Raw genomic sequence first — 16,828 nt, forward strand, 5'->3', positions numbered from 1 at the left:
CACGTAGATTTTGCTGGCCCCTTTCTAGGGAAGATGTTTCTAGAAGCAATGAACGCTTATTCTAAATGGATTGAATGTATAATAATGTCATCATGTACGTCCACTGCCACCACTGAAAGCCACATGTTCGCCACCCGTGATTTGCCCGATGTCCTTGTTAGTGACAAAGGACCATGTTTCACCAGCTCGGAATTCAACGAGTTCATGACCCGCAATGGCATTAAGCATGTCAGGTCTGCCCCATTTAAGCCCGCATCCAACGGTCAAGCAGAACGGGCAGTCCAAACCATCAAGCAGAGCTTGAAATGCGTAACGGACGGCTCCTTGCAGACCCGGTTATCTTGGGTCCTGCTCAGCTACCGGACGCGCCCCGACTCGCTCACCGGGGTTCCCCCTGCAGAATTGTTAATGAAGAGAGCACTCAAAACCAGGCTCTCCTTAGTCCACTCAGATCTCAATGATCATGTAGAAACCCAGCAGCACCGGCATAATGTGTACCACGATCGCGCGGCGGTATTGCGTGACCTTGAGGTTAATGATCCGGTGTTGGTTCTAAATTACGGTCACGGTCCCAAGTGGATTGCTGGCACTATCTTAGCCAAGGAGGGGAATAGAATATTTGTTGTTAAATTGGTTATGAATGGGCAAACGTGCAGAAAGCACTTGGATCAGATCAAACTGCGATTCACGGACATCCAAGAACAGTTTGAAGAAGACTTTACCATCTATGATCCACCAACACACATCCAACCAGCAATCGAACTCGCTATCAACCATGAGGATGAACCCACCATGCCCGACAGTCTGATCAGACCAGCCGCGCTGCTGTGCAGCAATGATCCGACCAACTCACCCATGCCAGGACTTCAACTCAGGCGAACGAGCTGGGAACTCAGAATGCCAGATCGCCTCAACCTGTAAATAACTTCTACTTAAGACTTTGGGGGGAAAGTGATGTTATGTATGTAAACCTCACCTATGTGTAAGACTTGCCACTAGGGGGTACACCTGTAGGAGACCTATGGGTCACCTGTGCATCCTGGAGCAAGCAGATATAAAAGGCAGCCCACCATGCTGCTGCCTCACTTTGGAGTTATATTAAAGAGACCAAGGTCACAATGGTTTGAGCTTATAACACAATCTCGTGGAGTTATTTTGAACTTAACACACGAGATATATAGCAGTCTTCGCAGCATGCATATTCATTCTGGAAATTTATCGCTGAGACTTTCGGTTCCATAGCCCTAAGACAATTGTGCAACAACTGATTTAGTGCTCCCTTTCCCTCTTGGGACGCTGAAATCTAATTTTGTGGTACCTGGGGCAAACTTTACGAAGGTGCTATAGTTACCACCCGGACAGGATAAATGCCTCAAATTGGGCGATACCAAATTTCCAGCCCAAAATGCACCAGACTGGTTTCCAGTGAAAACTGATTATTAAAGTGACCAGAGATAGCCTTAACTTGGCTATTTCTAACATAACAAACATTGTGAAAATGTATTTTTTGAAGTTACACTTTCTGTTAAATGTACCCTTTTGTAATAAAACACAATGGAGTCTCGGTTCTCCCAGAAGCCCCTGCAGCAGACAGCCTGTTTCTGCATAAACATATTAACCTTGACTGATAGCCGACTAATTTAGAAATGCAGGAGCCATCTATGTGAGTGAGGAAACCTTGAATTTATCCTCCCTAACAGAAAGAATGTTCTGTTAGAATTATACTCCCTACTAATAACTGTTGCTATGCTAAACCTTAGAAATACTAGATAAAGGTTGTATAGATATAGAGCAAAACAAGGATGTGGTGTTAATTAAGTGATTGAAGAACTCCTTATCTGTATTTGCTGACCGCAAGGGCAGAACTGATACACGTGATGGAGCCATAATTTCTTTGTTTGTTCTTCCGTATAAAGATAATGTGATTTTGTACCTCTGAAGAAGTCTTCGCCGAGCCTTTGACTTAGCAAGGCTTTTCCTTGCAGCAAGTAAAACTATTAAAGGGACATCTACCGGAGCTGTTTGTGTCAGAGTTTCAGATTTTTAGTTAAATTGAGAGTCGAGATTTCGACAACATGCCTTAGTTTGATACAGGTAAGGTTAAGTCCAGTACAACAGAATGTGTGACAGCTAAATATTTCAGCCATACCTTGAAACTACATTATAAATGTGACTTGATATCCGTTATTAATCAATATACCCACAGCAGCTTAGATTTTCCTATATAGATTGCAGTTTATACCCATGATTAAAAAAACATTTTTTTACTGATACAAACTGAGCTTTGCTTTTTCCACCCAATTTTCCAAGGTGAGTTCATTAGAATAAGTTCAGAAGCATAAATAATGGAAACAGCAAACTGCATATCAATGAAGACAGTTTGCCATGGTCATTGCCAGGTATATGTGCCAAAGTCTGCAGATGTGGTTGTTACACCTTAGTGGGTGTGGCCAAACAGTGTACACCTGTGGCGAGCCTTTTTTCATGCAGTACTACTGACATTGTCAGTGGTTTTCTCTCCATGGACTCTGTACTTTCAAAATCGCCATCAACCGCCTTTCATACCCTTCTTAAAAACCCATTCTTGACCCATCCATCCCCCTTCAATGACATCCCCTTGTCTGACTTCCTTTTTCCCTCTACAATCTTAGAATATGACACTGCCTGCTAACTCTATGCACATCTTTCCCAAAATTCAAATACTTGTAGTCAGCTTCCAACCTTCTGTCAGTACTATAAAGTATCTAGCCAAAGACATGAACTGAATTGTTATTGTTACTTCAACAGTTTTTGAAATTACTGAGCACGCCTTGTAACCATGTTGTATTGTTTGACCATGAACAGGGCTTTATATCCTACATTCTATCCATCACCAAGACTGCTTATTTTTAACTCTGCTACATTGCTCACCTCCACCTACATTTCTATGTTGCCTACATAACAACAGTGACTACACTTCAAAAGTACTTAATTGGCTGTAAAGCACTTTGGGATGTCCTGAGGTCATGAAATGCTAACAAAAAAGGGAATTGCTAACATAAAAGGGAATTCAAAAGTCTTCTATAAGCATATAAATAAATAGGTAGCAAGAGGAGGGTGGGGATGATTAAAGACCAAAAAGGAGACCTACGCATGGAGGATGAAGGCATGGCTGAGGTACTAAATTGGCTCTGAATTTGCGGCCCCTATGTGTGTGTGTACGAGGTACTCATGAACCCATAGGGGCCCGGCAAGTTCCAGATTTAGGCATGTACTATGCCTGCGCCAAATCCCGGAACTTGTGATCTATCTAGAATCTTATCAAGATCCTACAAATCTGACAGAAATGGGCATTCACTGGCAGAGAGTTGGGCTATTTGCCCAACTTCTGCCCAGCAAATGACCATGAATTTCTTATGCCAGCGTAAGACATTTAAAGGACGTAAAAATAATTTTTTTTCAATAAATTAAACATTAAAAAACCTGTGAAATAAGGAAAGTTTATTTTTAGACCCTTTAAAATATGTAAATTTATTTTTCAAAAACTTAGTTAAAAAAAAATTAATTAAATTCCATTTTGATTAATTTTAAATATGTGATGTTTTAAAAAAATGTATTTTAGGTGTTTATGTATTTTTCAGAGTACAAGTTGAACCTCTCTTATCCAGGATTCCCTTATCCGGCACCACCCCTCGTCCGGCACCATTCCTGGTGGCGTATGTGCAGAACGCGGCCGGTCAAAATCCTTCCTTCCCCGCTCTCAGAACATACATTAAAAAAAGATTCGTACAGGGTACTCACCAATATAATCTTTTTCCTCGGTAACAGGGTTATCGACTGCCTCCTCCTCGCCTTGCTGGAACTCCTGCAGCCACAGTCCTTGGGCCGGCAGCTCCTCTGCTCAGCGCTTCCTCCGGGCGGGGGTCTGCCCGGTGGGCCACATACTTGGGCCGGCTGCACCTCCACTCAAAGCTGCTTCTGGGAGGTCGGGCCGGTGGTCCACGTTCTTGGGCCGGCCGTCCCTCCACACAGCGCTCCCTCCGGGGGTTCTGCCCGACGGGCCACGTTCTCGGGTCGGTCGCTCCTCCGCTCAGCGCTGCCTCCGGGGAGGTCTGCCTAGCGGGCCGCAATGACTCATCGGGCCCACTCGGGCTGCACCGACTCATTGAGGCCCGCCCACACTTCAGGGCCCGCCGACTCTTCGGGGCCATCGGCCCACCGACACTTCGGGGCCCACTGACCTCCTCACCCCGACCTCGGGCCACCTCCCCCCTCCTTCCCCGGGCCGATGACCTCCCCTCATCCGGCAAAATCCCTCATTCAGCACAGGCCAGATCCCAAGGGTGCCGGTTAAGGGAGGTTCAACCTGTATTCCCATTCATACTTATGGTGATTCCGTATATACGGAACTCACCACAAGTATGAATGCGAATACCTCTACTTTGATTAGTTGGGCCGGCGCACGTGATCCCAGGGACGCTTGCGAAACGTCTGTTGCCAAACCTGCCGGACCACCAGGTAAGTTTGTAGATTTTTTTCAGGTTGGAGGCTTATGCGGGAAGCCTCCGACTGCAATTTCTGCACCAATGAGTACATTGCATCTGTCAAGAAAGAAGATGCTGCCAAAGTCATTGTAAAAGAGGAGGCAATGGAGATACTTGATGAGATAAAAATTGATAAAGAGGAGGTACTAGAAAGACTGTCTGTACGTATCGTTGATACGTCATCAGGACTGATGGGAAGCATTCTAGGATGCTGAGGAAGGTTAAGGAGGAAATTGTGGAGATACTGGCCATAAACTTCCAATCTTCCTTAGATACAGGGGATGGTGCAAGAGGACTGGAGATTTGCAAATGTTATACCCTTGTTCAGAAAAGGGTGCAAGGATAAACCCAGCAACTACAGAATGAGAGGTGATCTTACCGAAACATATAAGATTATGGGGGAGGGGGGGGGGGCTTGACAGGGTAGATGCAGAGGGGATGTTTCCCTCGTGGGGGAATCTCGAACGAGGGGCATAGTTTCAGAATAAGGGGTCGCCCATTTAAAATGGAGATGAGGAATTTCTTCTTTGAGAGTCGTGAATCTTTGGAATTCTCTACCCCAGAGAGCTGTGGAGGCTGAATCATTGAATATATTTAAGGTGGAGATAGACAGAATTTTGAACAATAGGGGAGTCAAGCGTTATGGGGAGCGGACAGGAAAGTGCAGTTGAGGTCAAGATCAGATCAGCCATGGAGCAGGCTCGAGGCTTACTCCTGCTCCTATTTCTTATGTTCTTATATACAGGCCAGTCAGGTTAACCTCGGTAGTGGGGAAGCTTTTAGAAACGATAATCAGGGACAAAGTTAACAGTCACTTGGACAAGTGTGGATTAATTAAGGAAAGCCAGCACAGATTTGTTAAAGACAAATTGTATTAAACTAAATTGACTTGAGTTTTTTGATGAGGTAACAGAGAGGGTTGATGAGGGCAATGCAGCTGACGTGGTGTACATAGACTTCCAAAAAGGCGTTTGATAAAGTGCCACATAATAGGCTTACCAGCAAAATTGAAGCCCATGGAATAAAAGGGACAGTGGCAGCATGGATACGGAATTGGCTGAGTGATAGGAAATCGAGAATAGTGATGAACGGTTGTTTTTTGGACTGGAGGAAAATATACAGTTTGCCAGGGGTCGGTACTAGGACCAATGCTTTTCTTGAGATATATTAATGACTTGGACTTGGGAGTACATGACATTGTTTCAAAATTTGCAGATGACACAAAACTTGGAAGTATAGTGAACAGTGAGGAGGATAGTGATAAACTTCAAGAAGACAGAGACAGACTGGTGAAATGGGAGGACATATGGCAGATGAAATTTAAAGTAGAAAAATGGAAGTGATACATTTTGGTAGGAAGAATGAGGAGAGGCAATATAAACTAAAGGGTACAATTCTAAAGTGGGTGCAGGAAGAGAAAGACCGAGGGCCCCAAATTGTCAGGACATAAGGTCTGCCCATTTCTCGGCGGTATGCCGGTGGTGCGTCATTTCAAACCGCCAGCATACCGCCAAGACCAAAGAGCGCAATTTTGGTGGATTTTTTTTCGGTGGTATGTGAGCAGTGTGCAACGGGCGGTAGATAGCATTGTAGTTGATCCAGATCGACTTTCTTATCGATGGCTCTACACTGCGCATGCGCAAATTTTTTTTTTCCAGAGAAGCTTTTACCCGCGATTTTGGGGGTCAGGGGTCACCCGCGCATGCGCAGTGAGTTGAAGTCGAGGGAGAGAGAGAGTGAGAAGGAGCAGCAAGCTATTCGAGGGTCAGTTGGTTTAATCACAGATTGCAGAGTTAATAAATATTAATAACAAATAATTATACAATATCAATAGTAAGACATATTTTAGAAATCAAAAATCATAACAGCGTAAATAGAATGGAAATGCTCCAAAAAAAGTCGAAGTGCAGGAACATTGAGAAGGACGGGAGGTTGAGGGCGCCCGCCTTCGACGAGACGGAGTTACCTGCCCTGCTGGAGAATATTACGGAGGGGTACTCCAACCTAATGAAGGGTGGTTGTGGGAAGCCCTACCCAAAGGAGTACAACAGAATATAGGATGAGATCGGGGAGGCTGTGTCCTCCACAAGTATGATGGTACACACCGAGGAAAGGTGCTGTAAGAGGTGGAACGACCTGGTGAAGGTAGCAAAAGTAATGATTTTATTTATGCACCCCCCCCATGTGCCATGTACCATGTAAATGTAGGTTCAGTGTCACACGGATGATGTTATTTATCTTAACGTTACGGCAATGTATTTGTGCTTTCAGGCAATGACAAGAAGATCAATACAGTGTTTTAATATGTGTGTGTGGGCGTGTGTGAACCTGTGTGTCTGCGATGTTAAATGGATTGAATATTTTTACTTTCATTTACTTCACTTTCTGCAGAAGATGATATCTGCAATAGCTGCGGTTCAGCAGCATACGGGGGAAGGACCCACAACCCAAGAACTATTGACGGAGATAGCGATCCATGCCCTGTCACTGGTCGGGGATAGCAACCGTGCCACCACCGGCGTTGGAGCTAACCCACTCATACAGGATAGTCAGTTCAATACAATCCCTGGTCTGTGTTGCAGTCCTGTAAAGTCATGTAATGTAACTGTAATGTTGGCCTCATGTAATGTAATGTAATGTAATATAATGTAAGTTTATTGCACTGTAATGTTGCCCTCATGTGATGTATTGCAATGGTGGGGGCATGTAACGCGATGCATATGTATATGTATATATGTATTGTCTGTCTGCAATATGTAATGCAGCAGTGGTGGACATAGAAACATAGAAAATAGGTGCAGGAGTAGGCCATTCGGCCCTTCGAGCCTGCACCGTCATTCAATGAGTTCATGGCTGAACATGCAACTTTAGTACCCCATTCCTGCTTTCTCGCCATATCCCTTGATCCACCTAGTAGTAAGGACTACATCTAACTCCTTTTTGAATATATTTCATGAATTGGCCTCAACAACTTTCTGTGGTAGAGAATTTCACAGGTTCACCACTCTCTGGGTGAAGAAGTTTCTCCTCATCTCGGTCCTAAATGGCTTACCCCTTATCCTCAGACTGTGACCCCTGGTTCTGGATTTCCCCAACATTGGGAACATTCTTCCTGCATCTAACCTGTCTAAACCCGTCAGAATTTTAAACGTTTCGATGCGATCCCCTCTCATTCTTCGAACTCCAGTGAATACAAGCCCAAATGATTCAGTCTTTCTTGATATGTCAGTCCCGCCATCCCGGGAATCAGTCTGGTGAACCTTCGCTGCACTCCCTCAATAGCAAGAATGTCCTTCCTCAAGTTAGGAGGCCAAAACTGTACACAATACTCCAGGTGTGGCCTCACCAAGGCCCTGTACAACTGTAGCAACACCTCCCTGCCCCGTACTCAAATCCCCTCGCTATGAAGGCCAACATGCCATTTGCTTTCTTAACCGCCTGCTGTACCTGCATGCCAACCTTGAATGACTGATGTACCGTGACACCTAGGTCTCGTTGCACCTCCCCTTTTCCTAATCTGTGACCATTCAGATAATAGTCTGTCTCTCTGTTTTTACCACCAAAGTGGATTTAAGACTGCGCTCAGTCACTGTACTACTCATGTAACCCTGACCCCTCCCCTGGTGCCAAGCATTTTTAAATGTTGTTTTGTATTTCCAGACTTGGACAATTCAGACCAGACCACAGACCCACTGCCTCCACCTCTGGCGTCACCCAGCCCTCTCCCGACTTCACCACTGCCAGAGATGATGTAGACGAAGAGGAAGAGCCGCTGATCCTGGAGCCAGTGGAGGTAGGGGTGGGGGTGGAGACGGAGGAGGATACACCAGTTCCATGTGGGCCAGCTGGAATATCCTCCACCACCGAGTGTATATTCAGGGGATTCCCCCATGCCTCCTCTGATTCTGTGGGACCAAGTAGTGTGCAGCAATGCACCCCCAGCGTTGCAGCGCCTTTGCCGCAGCGACAGAGGTTGATGCAGAAAAGGTCGATTGCTGCACGACAGATAGGCATGTACCAGGACATGATGCGTCTATTACAGGCCAGCATCGATATAGGTCAAGGCCATGTCTATGATAGCCGGAAACATCGCGGCTCTATCAGAATGACAGTCGGAGGATATGTCACGTCTGATTGCCGCGATGGAGCGAACTGCCGACTCCGTCGATGCCATGCGGCAATCGACGGGATCAGGACATGGCGCGGAGTCCCCCCATTCCATAGTAGTCGGGTCGGCAGCACCTGAAGGTGGGGAGCTGCCAGCAGCTTTCAGCCTTGAAGCCGTGCCTTCCACATCACGAGCTTCTCCTGAGGCCCCATTTATTACGCCTGCAATGTCTGACCCCCAACGACAGCAACAGTACTCGGGGTGCAGTGCTGCACGCCAGCTTGGTACCACCACAGGGAGGTTCGGACTCAGGGGCAGTGGGAAGGGCGGGAGTAAGAAATCGGGGAATAGTTCCAAGGATGATGGCGCACGCGGTCGAGTTCGAGGACAGTAAAAGGTCTTTTGTTGTAGTTGTTCATTTAATAATTGAAGTTTGATTTTTTTTAATTTATTCAAGTTGTTAAAGTTTTGTTAAAGTGGTTGTTAAAGTTGTTAGTTGTTCAAAGATATAGTTATAAGTTTTACAAAGCTTTAAAATTGTTGTATATTTTTTACATTTTTACATAAATGTTTGAATTGAATTGAAGCACTCTTGTACAGTGTCAAACTTTTGGGGTAACAGTCATCAGGGTCTTAAAACACAGCTCTCCACATTCAAGCAAAGCGTTCATTTATGAGCTGCTGACGTAATAATTTTGCAGTGGCATATGCTCCGCGTGCCCTCCGCTGTGGTGTTTGGGGGGGGGGGGGGTTACCATCGGTTCATCTGGAAGTTCATCCTCATCCTCCCCCCACCCATTTTCCTCTTCTTCCTCTTCCGTCTCCTGCACTGTCTCCTCAGGCAGTCCGCAGTCCTCTGTGACAATTCCTGTCCCTGCATGATTGCTAAATTATGCAACATGCAGCACACCACTGGTGAACTGAGCAACCTGCTCAGGGTGGTATTGCAGCCTGCCTCCTGAGTGGTCCAAGCATCGAAAGCGCTGCTTCAGCACTACAATTATCTTTTTGATAATATTATGTGTGGCTATATGGCTCTTATTATATCATTGCTCAGCTTCTGTCTGAGGGTTCCGCGGGGGGGGGGGTCAAGAGCCAGGTGGTGAGGCTGTACCCTTTGTCCTCCAGGATCCAGCATTTACCAGGTCAGACATAGTGCTCTCACGCAACATGTGCGCATCATGGATGTTCCCTGGAAAGATGGGATTCACTCCCATTATGCGCTGTGTATGGTCGCAGACGAGCTGCACATTGAGGGAGTGGAATCCCTTACGGTTTTGGTACACTTCCGCCTCCTGTAATGGTGCTCACAGGGCAACATGGGTACAGTCAACAGCATCCTGCACCTTGGGGAAGCTGGCAATGTGTACAAATTCCAAAGCCCTATCACTCTGTGCCTCCCTGGTCATTGGGAAGTTTATAAATTCCATCCAGCGTGCATATAGTGCTTCGGTTACCTGTCGAATGCAGCGATGAGTAGCATGCTGTGAAATACAGCATATGTCCCCAGCTGATGCTTGAAAAGAGCCGCATGCATAAAAGGAAAGTGCTGCAGTCACCTTCATTTCGACAGAAAGTGCAGTAATGTTCGTGGTACTGGGCTGCAGGTCTGCCTTAATGAGCTGGCAAATCTCATTGATCATCTCTTTTCAGAAGTGCATCCTTCGAACGCACTGTCGATTGGTCAGGTCCAAGTATGAGCATTTCTCCCTGAAAATTCTTTGGGATAAGGCCTCCTCCTCTCCCATCAGTCTGTGACCTCCTCCATTACCCTGATAACTCTACTCAATAAACCTTCTCCCATCTGGATCCTGCATTAGACAGGTAGTCAGCAATACAGGCTGAGATAGTACAGGGCCCATTCTTTTCAAATCTCCAGAAGATTTTTGAATTTAAAAAATATAACTAAAATGTCTTTGATCTTAATAATGTACTCAATACCAAGAAAAATACCTTTCCCACTGTAAATCGCACTGTAACGTCACTATTCACCTCAGAAATACTGAGGTGCTGCTTTTGCTGACTGCTCCCAATTTCAAAATGGCGGCTCCGAGCACTACTGCCCATTCCCACCCACTTAAAATCGAGTAAAACCACATTTTCCAGGACGGTATGCAGCTCTGATGGTATGTCAGGGTATGTCATGAAAATTTGACTTTTTGGCCAGTATGCGGGAGGTTCTGCATAGCGGACGGTATGCATACCGCTTGGCGGTATGTCAAGATGACTATTCCGCTGAGCGGTATGTCGGCAGTATATACGTGTTTTTTCACCAAAATTTTATTTTGGGCGGTAAGTGGGCAGTATTTCAATGAATTTCGGCCCCCTAGAGTATATGTGCACAAATTGTTGAAGGTGGCAGGGCAGATTGAGAAAGCAGTTAAAACACATACGGAATACTGGGTTTCAATAATAGAGGTATAGAGTATTAAAGCAGGGAAGTTATGATGAACCTGAATAAAACACTCGTTCAGCCTCAACTGGAGTATTGTGTCCACACTTTCGAAAGGATGTGAAGGTCTTAGAGAGGATGCAGAAAAGATTTATGAGAATGATTGCAGGGATGAGGGACTATCTAGTTTACATGGATGAACTAGAGATGCTGGGGTTTTCTCCTTAGAGCAGAGTAGTTTGAGAGGAGATTTGAAAGAGGTGTTCAAATTCATGAGGGGTCCAGACAGAATAGATAGGGAGAAACTGTTCCCATTGGCAGAAGGGTCGAGAACCAGAGGACACAGATTTAAGATGATTGATGAAAGAACCAAAGGCAACATAGGGAAAAACATTTTTACTCAGCGAATGGTTAAGATCTGGCATGCACTGCCTGAATGGTGGTGGAGGCAGATTCAATCGTGGCTTTCAATAGGGAATTGGTTAAGTACCTAAAGGAAATTTATTTTTGCAGGGCTACGGGGAAACATAGAAAATAGGTGCAGGAGTAGGCCATTTGGCCCTTCGAGCCTGCACTGTCATTCAATGAGTTCATGGCTGATCATTCCCTCAGAACCCCTTTCCTGCTTTCTCTCCATACCCCTTGATCCCCTTAGCCGTAAGGACCATATCTAACTCCCTCTTGAACATATCCAATGAACTGGCATCAACAACTCTCTGCGGCAAGGAATTCCACAGGTTAACAACTCTCTGAGTGAAGAGGTTTCTCCTCATCTCAGTCCTAAATGGCCTACCTCTTATCCTAAGACTATGTCTCCTGGTTCTGGACATCCCCAACATCGGGAACATTCTTCCCGCATCTAACCTGTCCAGTCCCGTCAGAATCTTATACGTTTCTATGAGATCCCCTCTCATCCTTCTAAGCTCCGTGAATAAAGGCTCAGTTGATCCAGTCTCTCCTCATATGTTGGGGGAGTAGGGCTGAAGTGCTCTTGCAGAAAGCCAGCACGGATTTGATGGGTCGAATGGATTCCTTCTGTGCTACAGCCATTCTATGATTCTATGATAAGTCAGCTCCTCCACGACTAAAATCCTATTCATGCCCTGGTCACCTCCAGATTTAGTTATTCAATGCTCTCCTTGCAGGTCTCCTATTCTCCACTTGCCATAAACTCCAATTTGTCCAAAGCTCTGCTACATGTATCTTGCAGGTTTAGGGTGACACACTGGGAGTCATATTGGTAGCAGTAGTACTGCTGGGGACTAAAAAGAAATTAAAACAATTAGCGTAAAAGCTCATGAGAACCTAAATGCCAGCAGAAAATAAATACAAAGAAAAAACTTGGATTATGCTTGCAGAATTAGAGGACACATTTAAAATTACAAAACCACAAATAAAACTAGAAGTTAGAAGATCATTTTGCCCACCGAGTAATGAATGTGTGAAACAGACTAGGAGCAATCGTTTTCTTCTTCACATAATACAACAATACCCCTCTGCAGTATTATAGTGTAAATAAAACTACACTCAGAAGTAACAGTAGCAGAATCAGTTTATTTAATACCAACCCAAATCCCACATGAAGGTCCTGCTATTTATTTAACAAAAAGCCCAACCCTACACTCTCAATCCCAATCTAACCCACATACACACAGACCGTAACTATTATTAAGAGATTTCGGGGCCGAAATTGCCCCTTTCTATAAATGCCGGGACCGCCTCAAAGAGGCTGCCATGGGTCAGTAAGGACTCACCGCTCGGTCGGTGCAGAGGGGCCACCATTTTTTAAATTGCCCTCCGTTATTTTTGGAGCAGTGTACGGGACCGCCCCAGCCATCTTCCCGCTCTATCCCCTTAGCGACTGGCGGCAACCCCCTTTCCGCCCACTTGTGGGAAATTGCCCCGCGGGAGTGGATCGGCCACTGCTCAATGCCCCTGGCCGCTTCCCCAGTGGGAAGCTTCTTGTGGCTGGGTGGTGCGTCCCCCCTTAAAGAGGAGGGCGCACTGCCATGGCCACCATTTTATTTTAATTGTCGGCTAACAGTCCAGCCGAAACCCTCCCTGGTGGCCCAGTTTTTGCCACTAAAGTGGCTGCAATGTTCGCAGCGGCTCTCCACTTTAACTGATGACTCGAAACGACGGCCGTTCCATACGAACATAAGAAGTAGGAGCAGGAATAGGACACCTGGCCCCTCGAGCATGCTCTGCCATTTAATAAGATCATGGCGGATCTTATTATGTACTCACCTCCACTTCACTGCCCGCTTCCCATAACCCTTTATTACCTTATCGCTCAAAAATCTGTCTATCTCCGCCTTAAATATATTCAATGACAAAGTCTCCAGACCTCTCTGAGGCAGAGAATTCCATAGATTTAAAATCCTCTGAGAGAAGAAATTCTTCCTCACCTCAGTTTTAAATGGGCGTCCCCTTATTCTGAGACTATGTCCCCTAGTTTTAGTTTCCCCTATGAGTGGAAATATCCTCTCTGCATCCACTTTGTTGAGCCCCCTCATTATCTTATATGTTTCGATATGATCACCTCTCAATCTTCTGAACTCCAATGAGTATAGGCCCAATCTACTCAATCTATCTTCATAAGTCATGCCCCTCAACTCTGGAAACAACCTAGTGAACCTTCTCTGAACTGCCTCCAATGCAAGTATATCCTTCCTTAAATACGGAGACCAAAACTGTACGCAGTATTCTAGGTGTGGCCTCACCAATACCCTATACAGTTGTCGCAGGACTTCTCTGCTTTTATACTCTATCCCTCTTGCAATAAAGGCCAACATTCCATTTGCCTTCCTGATTACATGCTGTACCTGCATACACACTTTTTGTGTTTCATGCACAAGGACCCCCCCAGATCCCTCTGTACTGCAGCACTTTACAATTTATCTCCATTTAAATTATAATTTGTCTTTCTACTTTTTCTGCCAAAGTGGATAACCTCACAGTTTCCACATTAGACTCCATCTGCCAATTTTTTTGCCCACTCACTTAGCCTGTCTATATCCCTTTGCAGATTTTTTGTGTCCTCCTCACAAATTGCTTTCTCACCCACCTTTGTATCATCAGCAAACTTGGCTACATTACAGTCAGTCCCTTCATCCAAGTCATTAATATAGATTGTAAATAGTTGAGGACCCAGCACCAATTCCTGCGGCATCCCTCTAGCTATTGTTTGCCAACCGGAAAATGACCCATTTATCCCGACTCTCTGTTTTCTGTTAGTTAGCCAATCCTCTATCATGCTAATATATTACTCCCAACCCCGGGACCTTTATCTTGTGCAGTAACCTCTTATATGGCACCTTATCGAATGCCTTCTGGAAATCCAAATACACCATATCCACTGGTTCCCCCTTATCCGCCCTGCTTGTTACATCCTCAAAGAACGCCAGCAAATTTGTCAAATATGATTTCCCTTTCATAAACGGTGTTGTGGTCAGTGTGCTCATCCTCCCTGTAGTCCCTGCTCTCATCCACACAGGAGTAAGAGCCTTGAACCTGTTGGACAAGAGCAAGGGCTGAGGCTCCTCCATCACTCCATCCTGAGTCCCCATACCTTCTTCTCTCATTGTCACACCTTCCTGTCCCTGACCATGGATCGAATTTGAATTCATTACTCTAATTGGTGTGACTAGCTCCTGGATCGCGGCATCCAGGTAACTCTCCCTCCGTAGAGTCCGCAGCTCGGACTCCAGCTCATCAACACGGAGCTGAAGTTCCTCTAGCCTCAGACACTTGCTGCAGATGTGGTCGCCGTGGATGTCAATGGCGTCCACCAGCTTCCACATGTTGCAGCTGTGACACATTGCCTGCCTTGTCATCTCTAATGTATTTAATTAATTAGATTTTGTTTTTAGTTATTAATCCCAGTCCCTAATTTAAGGCCCTTAATTTAACGCAATAAATGTTTTGACGCTTCCAACCGGCCCGCACTTCCACCCCACTGACGACCCCACATCTGCCCCGCTCCAAAAAAAACAAGTGCTGAATTTCCCCAGACTGTCTGTCTCATGCACAGGGGCAGACAGAACACTTAAAAAACGGAAGGTGCGCCCTGTTTGGGGCAGAGGGCAATTTTGGCCCCTTCATGGTTAAATGTGTGCAGTGTCCTTGGTCTACTCCCTTGTGATAAGAGTGAATTGGTAACAAAGCACAGATTAACAGCTTTATTATTCCTATACCTAGATTTGATCATGTGTGTATTACAATCTGCCTCATGCCCATTAAAGCCTGAGGAGTCTCTCTCGGTATCACCCTGTAGCTGGGTCTTTAATTCTGCACTTTCAGTTCCCAGTCTTAATGGCAGAGACAGGGAGCATACTTTCTTGGTTGTGTGCTTTCTAATCTGCAACAAAGGGGTGGCACCTGTTTTCACAGACACAATTTGGGGAACTAGTTGTTTGCACAGGAGCCAGTAACCTCTTCCTAAGCCATTTCCAATTCGCATGCAGTTCAGCATGTCACTGGCCTCACAGGAAAGCGAGAGATTTCCCAAGTGCCCCAGTGAATGGTTCCATAGCACTGTATTTTGGGCACCTCCCTTTTTTTCGGGAGAATTCCGAAGAATCCCATGGAACCCGTGAGATTTATTCTCTTGATCACCAAAACAAACATTACAAGCTGAAGGTACTGAACTCATCACCAAAAATATAACAAATGCAACATTCTTACTTTGAATCCTTTGGAGGCTGTCACCACTGAGACATTTTTCAAATTTATGATTGCGCAGTGATGAACATGGTTTGTTGCAAGAAGAGACTGAGTCAACAAATCCTGGTACTCACCCATTTTGAATTTATCCTGTCAAGACAAAACAACCATAACACTGTGCAGTAAATCCAAACATCAAAAGCTAAGACTGTAGTTTATTTTAACCTATGTTATAGAATCATAGAAAATAGGTGCAGGAGTAGGCCATTTGGCCCTTCGAGCCTGCACCACCATTCAATAAGATCATGGCTGATCATTCCCTCAGTACCCCTTTCCTGATTTCTCTCCATACCCCTTGATCCCCCTAGCAGTAAGGGCCATATCTAACTCCCTCTTGAATATATCCAATGAACTGGCATCAACAACTCTCTGCGGCAGGGAATTCCACAGGTTAACAACTCTCTGAGTGAAGAAGTTTCTCCTCATCTCAGTCCTAAATGGCCTATCCCTTATCCTAAGACTATGTCCCCTGGTTCTGGACTTCCCCAACATTGGGAACATTCTTCCCGCATCTAACCTGTCCAATCCCGTCAGAATCTTATACGTTTCCCCTCTCATCCTTCTAAACTCCAGTGAATAAAGGCCCAGTTGATCCAGTCTCTCCTCATATGACAGTCCAACCATCCCTGGAATTAGTCTGGTGAACCTTCGCTGCACTCCCTCAATAGCAAGAACATCCTTCCTCAGATTAGGAGACCAAAACTGAACACCATATTCCAGGTGAGGTCTCACTAAGGCCCTGTACAACTGCAGTAAGACCTCCCTGCTCCTATACTCAAATCCCCTAGCTTGAAGGCCAACATACCATTTGCCTTCTTCACTGCCTGTTGTACCTGCATGCCAACCTTCAATGACTGATGAACCATGACAACCAGGTCTCGTTGCACCTCCCCTTTTCCTAATCTGCCGCCATTCAGATAATATTCTGCCTTCATGTTTTTGCCCCCAAAATGGTAGGCTTCATTGCTAGGTTTCACAACTCAGGAAAAATATATTCCAGTGAGGAGGAAAGGGTGTAAGAGAAAAGATAGCTATCCGTGGCTAACTAAAGAAATAAAGCACGGTATCCAATTAAAAACA

At 45.4% G+C, this 16,828-nt stretch overlaps 1 protein-coding gene across 5 annotated transcripts in view; it reads right to left on the reverse strand.

The window, feature by feature from the left end:
* The window catches only part of pfn4 (profilin family member 4), a 41,240-nt gene that overhangs the window by 18,884 nt on the left and 5,528 nt on the right, over positions 1-16,828 (reverse strand). For all 5 annotated transcript variants that reach the window (XM_070885228.1, XM_070885229.1, XM_070885230.1 and 2 more), the window contains exon 2: positions 15,710-15,838. In XM_070885228.1, the coding sequence (XP_070741329.1) occupies positions 15,710-15,838 (129 nt within the window). The remainder of the gene's footprint in view (positions 1-15,709; positions 15,839-16,828) is intronic.

This window comes from Pristiophorus japonicus, chromosome 7 (assembly GCF_044704955.1).
Source record: "Pristiophorus japonicus isolate sPriJap1 chromosome 7, sPriJap1.hap1, whole genome shotgun sequence".
NCBI lineage: Eukaryota > Metazoa > Chordata > Chondrichthyes > Pristiophoridae > Pristiophorus > Pristiophorus japonicus.